General features: G+C 33.3%; 3 protein-coding genes and 1 non-coding gene across 5 annotated transcripts in view; 2 read left to right on the forward strand and 2 right to left on the reverse strand.

Annotated features, from left to right (window-relative positions):
- Positions 1–1,689, forward strand: part of Daxx (Daxx-like protein) — a 4,280-nt gene extending 2,591 nt beyond the window's left edge. The window contains exons 4-5 of the mRNA XM_018549236.1: positions 1–886; positions 972–1,689. Coding sequence (XP_018404738.1) covers positions 1–886; positions 972–1,687 — 1,602 coding nt within the window. The 3' untranslated portion in view covers positions 1,688–1,689. The remainder of the gene's footprint in view (positions 887–971) is intronic.
- Positions 1,690–1,901: 212 nt separating this feature from the next.
- Positions 1,902–4,946, reverse strand: KFase (kynurenine formamidase). Of its 2 annotated transcripts, XM_018550047.1 has the most exons (8): positions 4,599–4,946; positions 4,409–4,499; positions 3,943–4,044; positions 3,261–3,395; positions 2,997–3,075; positions 2,687–2,878; positions 2,304–2,439; positions 1,902–2,081 (listed from the first exon to the last, which is right to left on the reverse strand). In XM_018550047.1, the coding sequence occupies exons 1-8, from the start codon at positions 4,608–4,610 to the stop codon at positions 1,935–1,937; spliced, it is 894 nt and encodes a 297-aa protein (XP_018405549.1). In that variant the 5' UTR covers positions 4,611–4,946; the 3' UTR covers positions 1,902–1,934. The 2 variants fall into 2 exon arrangements, with proteins under 2 accessions (XP_018405549.1, XP_018405555.1); XM_018550053.1 differs by lacking the exons at positions 4,409–4,499; positions 4,599–4,946 and adding an exon at positions 4,137–4,204 and having other exon boundaries at positions 3,261–3,408.
- Positions 4,947–8,833: 3,887 nt separating this feature from the next.
- Positions 8,834–8,906, reverse strand: TRNAR-ACG (transfer RNA arginine (anticodon ACG)). The gene has a single exon. It is a non-coding gene; the product is annotated as a tRNA-Arg (tRNA).
- Positions 8,907–13,966: 5,060 nt separating this feature from the next.
- Inx2 (innexin 2) lies at positions 13,967–16,022 on the forward strand. Its single transcript, XM_018549785.1, has one exon. It carries the CDS (start codon positions 14,609–14,611, stop codon positions 15,683–15,685), a length of 1,077 nt encoding a protein of 358 aa, XP_018405287.1. The 5' UTR covers positions 13,967–14,608; the 3' UTR covers positions 15,686–16,022.
- The last annotated feature ends 478 nt before the right edge of the window (positions 16,023–16,500 follow it).

Genomic DNA, 16,500 nt, shown 5'->3' on the forward strand with positions numbered 1-16,500 from the left:
GAGGAGGAGGAGGAGGAAGTAAAAATAGAAGGTATTACATATGAAGATAAGAATGATGATATCTTGTCTGTGTCAAGTGAGGAGGACAGTGAGAATGAAGAAAATGCAAATAAAATAGTTGAAGTAAATGAATTACCTATGGAAAAGAACAAATCTAATATAAATATGATAAATATACGTCGTGCTATAGATATTTCAAATAAAATCACAGAAAATACCTCATCAGCAAAATGTAATAAAATAATTGAAATAAAAGTAAGAAATGAGAATAACCCGGCAATATCAAATGGAAATAATGCAGTTAGTGAGAAAACAATTAATCATAATAAATTATGCAATAGCAACACTATTCCAAGGAATATTGTGACAGATGTGGATAAACCATGTTTAAGTAACACTATTCCAAGGAAAGCTGTGACAGATGTGAATGAACCATGCAGTAGTAACACTATTTCAAGGAATAGTGTGACAGATGTGAATAAACCATGCAGTAGCAACACTATTTCAAGGAATAGTGTGACAAATGTGAATAAATTATGCAGTAACAACACTATCCCAAAAAATATTGTGAAACCGTGCAGTGGCACTATTATACCAATGAATGTTGTGACAGATGTGCATAAACCATGCAGTAGTAGCACTATCCCAAGGAACGATGTGAAAAATATTGTGGACACTTCTAACGAGAAGATTCATAAGCCATGCAGTAGCAACACTATCCCAAGGAACGATGTGAAAAATGTGGATACTACTAACGAGAAGGTTCGTAAACCATGTAGTGGCAACATTACTTCAAAAAACTCCAAGAACGATATGAAAAATCTTGAGGATGACAAAAGGCAAGAGGATTCGCTACCAGTGGCTTCTACATCAAACTACACAAGTAGTATATATATTAATAAAATTGGAGATACATAAAATAAACAAAAAAATTAGAAGTCATAAACATGTATTTTATATGTATGTTGTAGAGGATCTACCAGAGGCCAAAGTGAAAGATGTATCCAAAATTATAACATATTCTGCGACAAAGGATGTGGCACCTGTAGTAACCAGCACGGAAAACGCAGTAATGATAGTAACAACGGAGAATGTTACGGATGAAGCAACCGAGAATATGTCCAACAATATGCAATCGGAAAAGGAAAAGAAACCTCTATTGCGAGTGCGTTCATTCGCTAAACCTCCGGAGACTTGGCAGGATAATCAACATAAAATAGATAAGCCCGCTCAAAAAAATGCGCCAAAGTTAGTAAATCAAACTAAAGAAATTGTTGATTTGACTAACGAAGGAACGGTCAAACCTGTTGCTAGCAAGTGCATTATACAAATTGGAAACAAAGTAGTCCCCATAGTGAAACGTCACAAAGTATTTAGAACATCAAGTAATAATATAATCAACGTCAAAAATATTACAAATAATTATTTGAAGGTAAATACGCGAACGGGCCAAATTATAGCACCTGTGCATGATATTCGCGCAGGAGCTACGATATTCCGACTGCCAGTTCAAACTATTAATCAGAACCAATTGCAAAACACGAATATAGCGAATGAAATATCTTTGAAAGGGAAAACGGTATTAAAAATTGTACCTACGAAGTCGATTATCATACCTAAGCCATCGGCAACGCAATCCGTTTCTAAGCAAACGGATATAAGTTCATCGATAACACAATCCAAATGATTCGAATACATAAGTAAGGTTCTTTTAGATCGTTATACAAAATGTCGATTTGATAAATTTATCAAGATTAATGTTGTTTTAAAATTTACATTTAATGTACATATTAAATATTCGTAGTTTATAAGCTAAATATATAAAGAGATATAATAATATAATTCTTAATAAATGTTTTTAGAAAATTGAATTATACAATTGTATTGAATACAAAGTGCCTTATAATAAATTCCATTAATTTACATATTTATCTCTAACAAAGGATCGCATCCGGCTGGAGACATTTCAATATCAACTTAGCAAGATCATAGTTTGGATCTAGAAGTTTCTCCACTATATCAAAATGATCGATGTCTTGAAGTAAAAGGTATTCCACATTATCCACAATAGAAATAAGTTTCTAAAACAATAATACAATTTTCGTTAAGTATATACTTTGATACAAATTTGTGGAAAGATACATATTTAATATACAATAGGTTTGGTGTTCATTGCTGCACAAGAATTTTGTTTATCTTTTTCACTAAATTAGAAACATATGTTTATTTCACTTTTACTTATAATGTGGAGAGTGTAGATAATTCAGCTACAAAAAACAGATCTATAATATTTAATCAAGTACCTGGGCGTATTCGCGCGATTCATCCACAAACGCTGGCGAATCGCAATCGCCTACGGTTACGGTGACTTTTAAGTTAGTAATACGATGGCCTTTTGCTTTATCAAGAGTAGAAAGACTGAGTGCCTTAATTTCTTCACTGAAAAAGTAATATATGTATATTTGTTATAAAAAATATATGTACATTATACATATTGAAGATGAGTATATACTCCGTATATATTTTTTTATATATGTATATATGTATAGAAAATGTGCATTTTCTTTCTCATTGTCAATGGAATGTGTGTATATATATATATATATATATGCATATATGTGTGTATATGTGTGTGCGTGCGTGCGTGAATGTGTGTGTGTATGTAAAAAAGAAATTAAATACTCACTCGGTCAATTTAAGTGCAGCTGCAAAACTGATATTAATTATAGGTCTTAAATTATAAATGCCGCCTATCAATATGATTTCTTTTAATAGTGCAAAATATCCTTGCTGTGTCATGAGATCGATCCAATCATTATCATGTAATAAACATGCAGCCAAATGTGCTCCAGCACTATGTCCAGCGACGCACACATATCTATGTACATTACGTGTTTATATTATAAACAATTCGTTTTCTATTAAAATTTTGTATAATATACATATATAATCTAATATACATATATATAAATAAAAAGTTAAAGTATAAGATATACTTAGAGCCTGAATCGGCTGCATATTTTAGAATCTGTGCGACCGCTGATTTTATCTCTGCTACTATATCGCCAAGTCTGACTAAAAAATATTAAAAAATTACATTATTTTATTATATAATAAGATAATCTTTTAATCTAAAAGTTTCAAATATGATGACAAATTGTAAAATTCTATAGTATAAACCGTGTCTAATCATTTTAAAGAATTTTTGAAATTTTAAGTTGTATATTGTCTATATATTAACAGAATTTTTTACTACTCACCATTTGGACACAAATCATATCCAATTGTTATTACTTTGATTTTATTTTTAATAAACAGTGGAACCGAGAAGCCAGTGAGGTCCTTGCTAAATTCCTGCCAATATCCGCCATGAATAAATACAAATATCGGCGCATCTAAAATATATAACTGTTCCAGTATGATATGAATCTGAATATAAGTAAAATATACCGATTCGTCAGAAAATAATCTATTATTTAATATCTTTCAGCTCGTTGAAAAGAAATCAGCAGATTATAATGGAATAAGAAATAAAAATATTAATGTTAATGTATTTACGCTAAAAACAATTTTCTTGATATTCATATATTTTATTTCAATTTTAAACCAACTAAACATATACGCATAAAAAAAATTTATGTTTATATATCAAGGCAGAAGTGAATATGATTTACAAGTAAAAGTTTTAACCTTGGAAATAAATTTCACGTAGTCTATCAAAAACGGAAAGAAATCTAATAAAATAATTGATTTTTAAGTATTATAATTTTGCAAATTTATTTCTTTTATTCTTTTTTCTTTCTTAGAAATACATTTATGAAAATATAATGGTATAGAATAAAAATTGTGAAAATAATTTTTTATTGAAAATTTAGATATATTGTTCTAGAAGTTTTTGGTGTCTAAAAATTTTTTATCAAATCGTTACGTTTATATGTATACCTTTCGGTAAATCGGTGCCATATATATCGTACTTTGCACGCTCTGTAGGACCGTACGGCACGTTAAGTTCGCATTTAACAGTTTTCCGAGTCTTTTCCGTAGCTGCAACAACAAAGACCTTCAATGATCACATGATACATCTGACACGCCTTTCTCGTGAATACATAATGATAATATGATCAGAAAAATCTTACAGCTTTTCTGTTAGGAAAACTAGTGTGTGCACATTAATTAATCCTTTTAAACCTTTTAATTGCATGTTCTATTTTATTATAATAACGTCATGATAACGTTTAAAAGATTAAATTATATTTATTAACACTGAAGATATGTAAACCGATTTGTACACAATTGCACCAAGTGTTGCATTAGTTTTCCCACGTGAAAACACTATTAAACGAAGCTCACAAAACTATCACAATTATATGATTCTTGTTTGTAGAGAAAAACTTGGTCTATCTCTTACTTTCCTCACAGAATTTTAAGAATTTTGCGACCAGTTCTTCAGATTTATATCGTTTGCTCCATTCACTCGGAGTGTACAGTCGCTCCTGCTCCTGCAAAAATCAAATAAAATGTTAAATAAGTTGCAAATTTAATTTTACTATTATTGAGAAAAAAGTATGATTGCACAGAATTTCGTCGAGGTTACGTACGGACATAGCCATTCTCGATTAGTCGCTTCGCTCTTCAGAAAATAATCAGAGAATGATCACTGGCTGTTACTCAAAGCGATGCTTGTTAGAAACTGTCGTAGTTTTCTTTAGTCAGGAGACAAGGTAGGGTTATGATACTAAGGCATATGTAACAACGTTGTATATGTGCACGTTCTTGGCTTTACCTGTTAATGTGTGGTCATTAGAATTTCAAATATGTGTATCCTATCGCGAAGGTGAAGTTGGCAAATATTGCTGATACATTTACATATATCAGTTCTATCTAGTACCGTTATCGCGACAGTATGCAAAGTTTTACCATTTTTTTTGGCGGTTTAGAAAATATAGATATCTTGCTGGTTGAAATTAATTTTTACTGTAATATATTAATCTAAACTCTAAACCCCCCGTTGCTTTGAAAACGTTTTGTTTAAATATAAAATAAATAGTTTCTCCAATAAAACTTATTACGCAAGAAACATATATTTATAAATTGTAGATTTTTTATCTTGTGGACTGCGCTGCAAAATCGGGAAATAATTATGCTATATTTAATCTGCTATTTTCCTATATCTGAAGGACATCCTGGGAATATCTTTATTTTAGGATATATGTAGAACGTCTCTTCTGGGTATCTTTAAGAAATTCCTTGGAGGTTTCTTGAAGAGGTCTGTGCTGCAATATGGGCCCTGAAATGAGAAAATTAAAATGAATGAAATAATTCAGTAATAGCCGTAATAAGCATTAAACTTATCGAAAATATTTGAATTTTCAAAAAAAAAACTTTTATTCCATTTCATTTTATAATTATGTTTGCTTTAACTTTATGTAAGAAAACATAGTAAAGAACGAAATTCATATAATTATTATTCGAATTATATTACTATATTTTGAAGATTACATAATTATATTTTGCTACAATATGTACATGTATGTGTATACACACACATACACACACACACACACACGTATATGCAGGCCTAGGTATTTAAAATACTTTTATTTAAAAATAGTATTTATAAAACAATTGTATTTTATATTTCAAATACTAAGATTGATAATAAATCCTATTATTTGAATTACAATATACAAAAAAACTTTTAATTTTCCAATTTTAAATATAAAATATGCGATACTTAATTTTATGTGCTCCTTTGAAATGCAAAATATACTCGTATAGCAAATACTGTATTTTAAATAAAAGTACTTTAAATACATGTCTAGACTTGTATATACATGAATACATATACATTTTATGTTTAAATTTATACACATATGGAACATTGTGTTCTATGGTTAATTACTTGATATAATTACTTGGTATAAAGAAAACAGTGCACATATCTGCTGTTAAAAAAGACAAAATATATTATTATTATCATAATAATAATAATTATTATTATTCGTTTATCGGATAGTCACGTGAAGACGTGTACGCATCTCATTGTGTGAAGGTAACGAGAGAAGACTACAGGAGAGACCACACGAGGTTGCGGAGGTGGAAAACCAGAAAAACCGGCCCTCTCTCCTTTCTTTCTTTCTTAATCTTTCTCTCCGTCCGATCCTCACGCACTTCATTCGCCCTTCGTCTGTGAGAGAGAGAGAGAGAGAGAGAGAAAGGAAGGCAGAAGTTACAGGTACCCGCACCAGCTGATGTATCGAGAATCATGCTGCGTCGACGCCTACCTGCAGGCCGCAGGTAAGAGAAACCCGTCGCAGTCAAAAATTCTCGAGCTGATTCATACAAATACCGGACTGACCGACCGAACAGCGTTGCAACGGTTTGTGTCGCATTGCCGAAATTCCATTTTGAAAACTGATGGGATCCATTTCAAAGTTAGGAATTCAAAAAAGTTCCGGATTTTAAGAAAAGTATCGTCGTATTTCAGAAGAATGCGTTGTGAGATTTTTTTAAACAAAATAAATTTCAACGAGTAGCAGTAGTTTTTTCATCCTATATTTAAAAGACAGAATTGTAAATAGATACATGTAATATGATATAATATAAATAAAAAAAAAAATAAGGAGTTAGTAAGATTTGTTTCGTGTATTAGAAATTTATTCTTCTCTCAAATTAGATAAATATGTAAAAATAAATATTAGACTATATTCGTATGATTGTATAAGATGTGTGATAAAAAAGATATTTAATAAAATTTGTATTATATAACAAAATAAAGACGGAAATATAAGATAATATAGATAATAAAAATTCAGCTTCATTCGGTTTCACTTGATTTTTTCAAATCAACTCTCATACCTATAGTAAGTAGAAATATCAAGAAGGTTATGGACCTCGAATTTTTGAAGAGGACCGGATGTATCATAAACGTTGATTAGATTAACACTACAAAGTCATAAAGAATTTTTAGATAAAGTATCCTTCTATAGGAATGTATATTACAATTACAGGAAAAATGGAATTAAAGATGTAGTATGTTAACTGTAAGCTTAAGAACAAAAATTAGTTTCCTTTAAACGCTGACAAAATTAATCCTTTCACGACAACGAAATTAAAGCTGTATTCTTTTCCATTATTCATTAAAATTAACTTTTAATTTAATCTAGAGTTAAATATTATAATTTTGCGGTGTCATAAGTATAAGTTAAACTTTTTGCACAAATTAAAGTATTTAGTTTATATACAAATCATAATTCTTTAAAAGACTTCTAAAATTCATCTAATCACTTAACAGTATACAATAACAACAGAATAATATAACGACAAGAAAATCAAGTAATAAAATAGTGAAATGGTATATTCATTTGTAATAGGATAAAATAGTAAAGCTATTTTGATGAATGAGTACCGTTTTAAATGTGTATATATTTCAATGCAAACACACACAGAAAAGATTTTTGGACCTTTAAAAGAATACATTGATATATCAACTGGTTTTTCTCTCTATATCTCTATCTAGCATGTATATCTCTTCATCTATTTCGGAATTACATGATGACGTTCAAAGATTAGAGAAGCGCATCTTTTAGTTTAACACGAAGGCATAAACACGAAGGCGTGTTACATGTTTTGAAATAGCTGAATTCTTGTGGTTCTTGATGGTCCTTCTCGGCTTACGCGCGCCTTACTATTGGCTCTTCCATAGTAAGGAGGAATCAACAGTGATGGGTTAATTTATTTGACTCATCGAGTACGCGCAACAGCAATTAGTCTTTAACTTAACTTTCTTATATTTCACGTTGCGTTCACGATAATGACGGAAATATGCGCGACCATGACACTAGATATGAGATGCGAGCAGATGTGATAGAATCTTCCTTAACCCGGCCTATTTCTAACGAAAGACAATGTATTTGACAACAAAAATTGAGTAAATAGAGAGTGTGTAATAATTAAGATAAAGTTTTTATATATAATGAACGAAGAAAAACATATATTAAATATAAAAATTAATATCTTAGAAATTTTACGCATAAACAAGTAAAAACGAGAATTAAACATACAAAAAAACAACAGCAAATCTAGAATTGTTATATATCTATCATTATTTGTTCTTAATGTTTTCATTTTTACGTTCACTGTTCAGATAAACATGTTTATTTAAAGATTATGACTTGTAATTGTCCACTACAGGTTGAGTAACTTATATGTTTCAACTCTACCGAGTATATTATATAATAATATACAGACAATTTTTAATTTGACAATAGATCAATACATTCACACACAGAAAATCATTTTAGCGAATTTTTGTTTTCACCATTTTCAAAGTCTCTTTATTTTCGATTACTTACTCTGACAACCTAATAATTACCACAGGAGTATATCAATAATTGAGATTATCACATCAACATCGAGGATTATGTAAATTGCGTAAATTAAGTGATTTGATTTAATAATGTTAATTCTCTAAAAGATTCTAAAATGTATTCATTTATGATAGTTAGATATTATGATATAAAATTAGAAATTTCTATTGTATTGAGAATGACCTAAAAAAATAAGATCAAAAAAACGTTTACCACTATTACATATGTAGGTATATATTAGAAAATTAAAAAAAGAAAATTTATATACATTTATTTATGTCGGCTCTCTATGACATTATTAATTTTAATTTTTTATTTAATTTTCGTTAGAACTTTAACATTGTTTTTCAGTTTTAATTTTTTTTAAAATAATTTTAATAGAAATTAATTTTTGTTCAATAATTCTTTAAAATGAAATCGAACGAAAAATTTAAATCAGGCGAAGAAAATGAAAAAAATTCATACGATCCTGCCAGGATTCGAACCTGGAATCTTCTGATCCGTAGTCAGACGCGTTATCCGTTGCGCCACAGGACCGTCCTTGGGTATATAAGTATTGCGACAAGTATAACACTGTTTGTACATATTGTTTTCTTGAGAAAAATAAGGTAATAAATCACTATTGTCACATAATAAAATCCATCGACTTCATATGACGTAATTCGTCGAATTATATTTACGTTGAATCATACATAAGGTGACCGTAAAGTCGTGTTTGCGTAGCTAAATTCTTATCAATACAAATAAATTTTAATATCACACTCTACAATATCATTATTGGATTATTTAAGGAAAGATTAGATGATATCGGACAGCTATGGCATAGAATAAAAATTATTAAAAATTTTAGACAAGTGTGGCAGTATTTATTAAGCGATTTATTTGCCACTGGTAAATTCATCTGTACGAAGCCGGAACTTCGCTATAATGAAAAATGCAATATTGTTTGTGAATTATTATTCACTTTATTGTGTAATTTATGCCGGTACGAAGAGTCGACTTCACCAACCAGTTAGATTATTAAATAGAAATTTAATTCACCAATATAAACAACCTCTATGACTCTTTGAATTATATAATCTTTTTTATTTTAAAGCTATTCGTTTCATAACTCTCATGTATAATTTTTTCCATTGCACGACGATAGTGGATAATACAATAAGGTGACGGGTGGAGTCTAAGTAATCAACGAGATTTAGTTTATGACGATCGTTTTGTTCTATAATTGAATACGAGAACTGGAAAGATACTGTACGAAGTAAATAGGAAGAAAAGAGCATATTAGTGAAGATAAGAAAGTAAGAAATAGTGACAATAAGAGAAATAAACAAGCGACATTTTGTTCTTAAAGTATACTTTAGGAGATATAGATTATAAAATCATAGTATTAAAAGCTATTGAGTGGAATCTATTAAAAAAAAATATATTTTCGTTAATATTTCTATCAGCTAGATGCCACTTTCTAATTGTCATTATATACATTTTTCTTTTTTTTGTAAATTGGAGATGGACAAAGTCAGATGTTTTTTAACCATGATTTTGTAATTTTTAATCAGCTGCACACAGCACAGAATATATTTATAATAAATAATCAAAATATTTATTATTATTTATATTTTAAAATATTATATAAATATTTTATACCTATTTTATACAAGCTTTATTCGCAAAAATTATTAAAATATAGATTAAATATTTTATATTTATGATAAATAATATGTTCAGTAAATACTTTTTATTTAAATTATAATACATTATTAAGTATTTTCATAGCATTCACTACAATATATATAATAAATATTTATAATCGTCCAATCTAAGGCCACAAAAATATTGAAAATAAATCTTACAAATATTTTATAAATATTGTGTGTTGTCTGGATAATGATAGTGTCGTTATTATCGTTGAGTAGCGTTTTTCTATATATAATATCTATGACAACATAATGATATTGAATTGTTATTGGAGACATAATCGAGAAACATTTTCCATTTTACAAAAATCAGAAAATATAATAACATTTAAGGATGTAAAAATTTTGATCATTTTCATTTTTGAACAGAATTCAGGTACAGAAATAATCACCGAAATTTTGTTACATAAAAGAATTTTAATTGCAAAATATAAAAATACTTCAGATAACTACTCCCGAATTAAACATCACGTCATGAGTCACAAGCACGTATAGGATCACATGTAATATCGATTGTAAATTAAATAATCCTAATATTATGGTTTTTATCTCCCAAATCAGATTACATGTATCATCAATATAAGAACGGTTGTAAAATTTCCAGACGATAGGATATAATTTACCTTATCTATGTTTTTCGCGATTAATAGATATCTCTACCTTATCTGGTATCAATATTGATCCATCAGTGCACAATTGTATTGTAGTGCCAGTTACATGTCGCGCAAAGAGAGGATAAGAGCCGCTCAGACGAAAGTTGTAAAATTTTACGAGGAATGTTGAAATTAGCGATAATTTCAAATCAAAATTACAATTGATTACTAGCTACTTTTCCCCAAGTGCATCGAACTCTACGAGGAACGATGTATATATAATATATACGTAATAATTACTTTTCGCGTGAAACATTAGATTTTTGTGGAATGCAGCAAATGCGAAAAATCTGTTCGCGAATAATGTCACTGATGAGTAAAATGATTATTTTGTTCGACCGGCTTCGAAAATTGAATCGGCCGTGTTCAACCGGTTTGGAATTCCTTGGTCTTTGAGTCTTTTATGGCTCCTTCTTGGTGCTACCAGAGTTAAAGATCCCTTTTCGCGGAACAGTTCGCTGATTCATCTGAATCCGTGCTTGGTAAAGTCCTACCTGAGATAACGAGATGACGATACTCGGTTCTTCTACGAGATGACTCAAACAGCTGGCTATTACTTTAATGCCTGACACTTTCTCAATGCAACACGATAGGGTAGCTTAGTCAGATAACGTTAGTCTGCTGACGTTACTCGCGAACTATATGATATACGAACACGATGTCTCACAGAGGTATCCCGATCTGCTACTCGGTCCTCGATAGCCTAAGCGGTAATCTGTTAAATATAGATTTAGCGAGAATAATTAATCAGCGAAGAGGCGCAGGTTTCATCACATTAGTTCTATATTTAGAGCACGCGCCCAACGGCGTACGACGATTATAAATGATTTACGATTCGATGCGCGGGATGAATGGAATTGGTGCACTAATTTGTATAATATATATGATCGTGTAATGATTGATATTTTTATATTAATGGAACCTGACGATAAATTATAAATAAAAGGCTTAATTAGATTGGAAATAAAATAAAAATAATGGGCCGAGCTGGAGGCTTTGATATTACAGATTATGACAAATATTCTAAATACAGAAAGAATTTTCTCTTAAAATTTACCATGAAAATAGTGTGATGCAATATTTTAAAGACTTTTATCGTGCACTTCAGTAAAATTAATCAAACTTATTAATCTTATTATATATATATATATTTTTTATTGTAGTTTTATTAAATTTATATAAAACAATTCTTCGAAATGTTATAACATAATGTTATATTATAGCGTTTGCGAGTAACAGCAGCAGAATAACGATTTATCGACTTCTATGTTTCATTGACATATTGTTTTCATACTTGACATTGAAGATAGCTTGATAGAGATCGGAACGTTTTATATGTATTATTCACAGTATTTATTGTCTTTTAGAACAAATTGTTACTTTGAAGAGTGATATATATAGGTACTCTTGAATATTGAACATTGAGCCACTCTTTTTTAGAACTGATTCAATTTTTACTCTTTTTAAATATTTTACTCCAAAAAAATGTAGTGGGCTCTTTAACATTAAAACTTAGCTGTAGCCCATTTAGCATTTTTGATTTTTCACGATATGTTATTGTATAATATATTAGATTACATTAATATTTTTGTTAATTGCAAATAAAGAGATTTTTATATTGTAATTTTTAAGATATCGATTAGCGATATAAATTGTTTGCAGAATATTCTTTGGTGGTTATGGATACCGCAGTATTTGTGAAATATAAATAAATCAACATAAATTAATTATTAATTCATAACAATTGATTGTGAATATTTTATGAATTATAAATGATTTCAGTCTTTTAGTACAAAAATTTTCCCTTTTAGAGAACAGGTAGAAAACATCTGAATTTAGTTTTCCACAGATTTAAGGTTTTCGTTTGACCTGCTCTAAATGAAAGAAAAGGTTTCTCTTCTTAAAGGTTTTCGACTAGGAACATCAAGGGACACACAGGAAGGGAAGACGGTTTAATAAATCCTCTGAATTCCTCAGCTCAGAAACTTGTAGTTATAAGTACTGGCATAGCATCATATAATATTATTACTATAGTGATCATGCACATTCACGCTGTAAGGTCTGCGTACGTCTTTCCCAAGTAAATGTCATGAGTAAACGGCGTGAGAGAGGTTTGCGGCATATAAGCTACAGTTTGGATAAAGATATTATCGTTGCTTCATGCAAACGTCATGCTTTGTCACGCAATGTTGAGCGCATAAAAAAGGGACCGTTACAGTTTTTCGTCGGTTTTCATTCATGTATTACGTGAACGTAATTTTGTGTCACTGACCTAAATAAGATGTTAAAGCAATTTGTAATTTTTCTTGAATGTAGCACGGTAAATTTCATGTAATTTCCGCTTACGTTTCATTCTCTTTCACCGTTCCAGCAATCAAATACAAAATCAATAGATTTGAGTTCTCATGATCTTCATGATTTTTAAATTTTAATGTATAGTAAAGAACAGCTTTTATTTAGAAGCTGTTAATTAAAATTTTTAAGAATTTATGACATATATATATAAATAATATTTAAAAATCAATGTTAGAAATATAAATTTGATTTAATTTAATTATCATTTACTTTCGATTTAATTCACTGTTTACCTTTTTTATAAGAATTAGAATAAGAGAAATATAATTGTAAGAATTAGAAAGAGATAAACGCAGTAAGTTATATAATACATATAAATCAAGATTAAGATAAGATTAATCTTATATTGATGGAATCGGACCTTTGTTTTGAACGTTATTCAATATCTGTACTAATAATAAATACGGATATAGTATAAAGAACTATATTTAGATCTTTTTTAAAAGAGATACGTTTGACATAGAATATAAGAGATCTATTCTTCTCAATAGCTCTAATAATAGATATAAAAAGGGGTTGAATGAACGATTTAGCGCTGATCGCGACTGGATGCAGACGGATCAGAATGCTTGAAGAATCCCACGCTCCCGCGGCATCGGTAGCCAGTCGCCATGGTAACAACCATGCGAGAGTCATGTCGCCGCGCACTGAAGTGAACGACGGTGTCCGATGCCCGCCGACGTCTGCCGAACGCGCCACGAGACGGAAAACCGAGAGCGGCCGAGCGTGCGCCGATCGTAATGAGGGAAAAAGCGAGAGACTAACCTGACGGTGGTGAGAGCAAGGAGGACGGATACAACGTTAGGAGGGTGAGCGAGAGAGAGTTGTAGGTGGGGACGGACGGAGCCTCCCTGCCGCGCGCGCGCCACAGTCGCCGCAGAAGTCAGCGAACAGTTTTCGGTCCCCGACCGGCCTGTGCGAGCCACAAGGTAGAGAAGGAAGATTAAGCACGGTGAACGAGCGAGACAGAGAGGACGATAGAGGGGGAGGACTAGAGAGAGAGAGAGAGAGAGGCAAGGAAAAGGGAGCAGCTCGTGGAACGCCGTGTCCTCGCCTCGCGTGCCTTGTGTCGCGTCGCGTCTCGAGCGCAGCCATTACGACAGAGCCCCGCACGGTGACGCTCGGTAACGTTGTGTAGTAAGTCGCGAGCGCGACGACCACGTTGTTGTTGAACGCGGATAATCTAACGCCGTCCTGCCGCGTAGTACGGGCGTAGCAGAGCCGTGAGCACGTGTGCGCACGCGAGACAGAACGAATTAACGTAACGTCGATCGGCCGCCACCGCCACCGCCGCCGCCGCTGCCACCGAGGGGTTGGCGTTACGCGAGTGAGAACGAGGAAGCGCGGAAGCTGCCGAGCGTGACTCCCGAACGACGCGGACGACGCGGCTGGAAGCTGGAGGAGACTGGGTACAAAACGAATTTGGTTTGTGACTGGACCGGTTGTGGCTGGATCGAACCGCGTGTGCGTGAGTACTTAGGGCGAGAAATCCGATTGAGAGAAAAGAGAAAGAGGGAGACGACGCATAACCGCCACCATGTTTGACGTATTCGGCTCGGTGAAGGGGCTGCTGAAGCTCGATTCCGTGTGCATCGACAACAATGTGTTTCGACTACACTACAAGGCCACCGTGATCATCCTGATCATCTTCTCCCTTCTGGTGACCTCCCGGCAATACATCGGCGACCCGATCGACTGTATCGTCGACGAGATTCCGTTGCACGTGATGGACACCTACTGCTGGATCTATTCCACCTTCACGATCCCGGATCGAACCGGCATTGTGGGCAAGGACCTGGTGCAGCCGGGGGTCGCCGCGCACGTCGAGGGCGAGGACCACGTCAAGTATCACAAGTACTATCAGTGGGTCTGCTTCACCCTCTTCTTCCAGGCGATCCTCTTCTACATTCCGCGTTACCTGTGGAAAACGTGGGAGGGTGGCAGGATCAAGATGCTGGTGCTGGATCTCAATTGTCCGGTGGTCAGCGAAGACTCTAAGAGCGACCGGCGTAAGTTGCTGGTCGACTATTTTATCTCGAACCTGCACTCGCAGAACTTCTACGCGTATCGCTTCTTCCTGTGCGAGCTGATGAACTTCGTCAACGTGGTCGGCCAGATCTTTTTCATAGACTTCTTCTTGGACGGCGAGTTCACCACGTACGGCTCCGACGTTATCAAGTTTACGGAGATGGAGCCCGAGGAGCGCATCGATCCCATGTCCAAGGTGTTCCCGAAGGTAACGAAGTGCACATTCCACAAATACGGTGCGTCTGGTACGGTGCAGAAATTCGACGGGCTTTGCGTGCTGCCGCTCAATATTGTCAACGAGAAGATCTACGTGTTCCTCTGGTTTTGGTTCATCATCCTGTCGATCCTGAGCGGTCTTAGCCTGCTCTATCGCGCAGCAGTAATATTCGGCCCGAAACTGCGAAACGTGCTACTACGGGCGCGCTCGCGTCTCTCGTCGAACGAGCAAATTAAAACCGTCAACGACATGTGCCAGATCGGCGATTGGTTTGTCCTCTATCAGCTTGGCAAGAACATTGATCCGTTGGTGTACAAGCAACTCGTCGCCGATCTTTCAGCCAAGCTGCAAGGCAAGGTTCATGTGTAACATCGAGCGATCGAGAAGGATCTCTTCAAGGAACGCTTCCACACAAGTCCTCTCCGGAAGGTTCCTCATCTCTCTCCCCGAGTGATAACTTCCCTGCTCGACCTAGGGAACAAGCAAACGGTAGGATGTCTCCAAATTGGAGATGAGAGTAAGAGATAGCTGTAAAGAGAGATAAAGAGAGAGAGAGTGGGGGAGGAAGACAGCCATACCGATAATGCAGATTTAAAACGGAGGATTGTAAAAACTGTAGGCTGAATTGCATCGACGACTGTCTGACTTAAGTCTCGCGGCTATCTTTTCTACATATGTATTTTATTCATGATACAAATAAGGAAAAAAGATAGACTAATTAGAATCGCTTTTGAATTAATTCTTTGATGTGAATTACCATGACGAGCATCAGAGATGTTCTAAATTCGAGCTAGATTAACCATTCGAGCAGGCGAATGTTAATCATGTTTACAATTCATACGTCGATAAAAAAAAGAAAGAGATTTAGTCAGTCGAGATAAGTTAATCCTTCGACGAATCGAGATTAATGAATTTTTGTTTATTTGCAATTTTTGTAGTTAATTTAATAGATATATAGGTATAATCATTGAATTATATCTAACGACTGCTTTTTTTTATCGACGTAGAATTTGGATTGATTTCTATGTTTTTTCCCATACTAATTCTGAATTAATGCGCAGGATCTCGAGTGTGAATCGAACTGAAGTCAGCATTAACTGTCGGTGCAATTCGGCCCTGTGGATAGTTAGGCCAAGATTTTTTATGTCTCGCCCATTCCTCTTTCGCGCGAGTACACGCTTCCA

Source organism: Cyphomyrmex costatus, unplaced genomic scaffold, assembly GCF_001594065.2.
Source record: "Cyphomyrmex costatus isolate MS0001 unplaced genomic scaffold, Ccosl1.0 scaffold123, whole genome shotgun sequence".
NCBI lineage: Eukaryota > Metazoa > Arthropoda > Insecta > Hymenoptera > Formicidae > Cyphomyrmex > Cyphomyrmex costatus.

Coding starts and splice junctions, on each gene's coding strand:
- KFase (XM_018550047.1), bottom strand. Junction 3,076..3,260: donor ATATGATTTGTGTCCAAATG/GTGAGTAGTAAA, acceptor AATATTTTTTAG/TCAGACTTGGCGATATAGTA. Junction 2,879..2,996: donor GCAGCCGATTCAGGCTCTAA/GTATATCTTATA, acceptor TAATGTACATAG/ATATGTGTGCGTCGCTGGAC.
- Inx2 (XM_018549785.1), top strand. CDS start 14,609: ATGTTTGACGTATTCGGCTCGGTGAAGGGGCTGCTGAAGCTCGATTCC.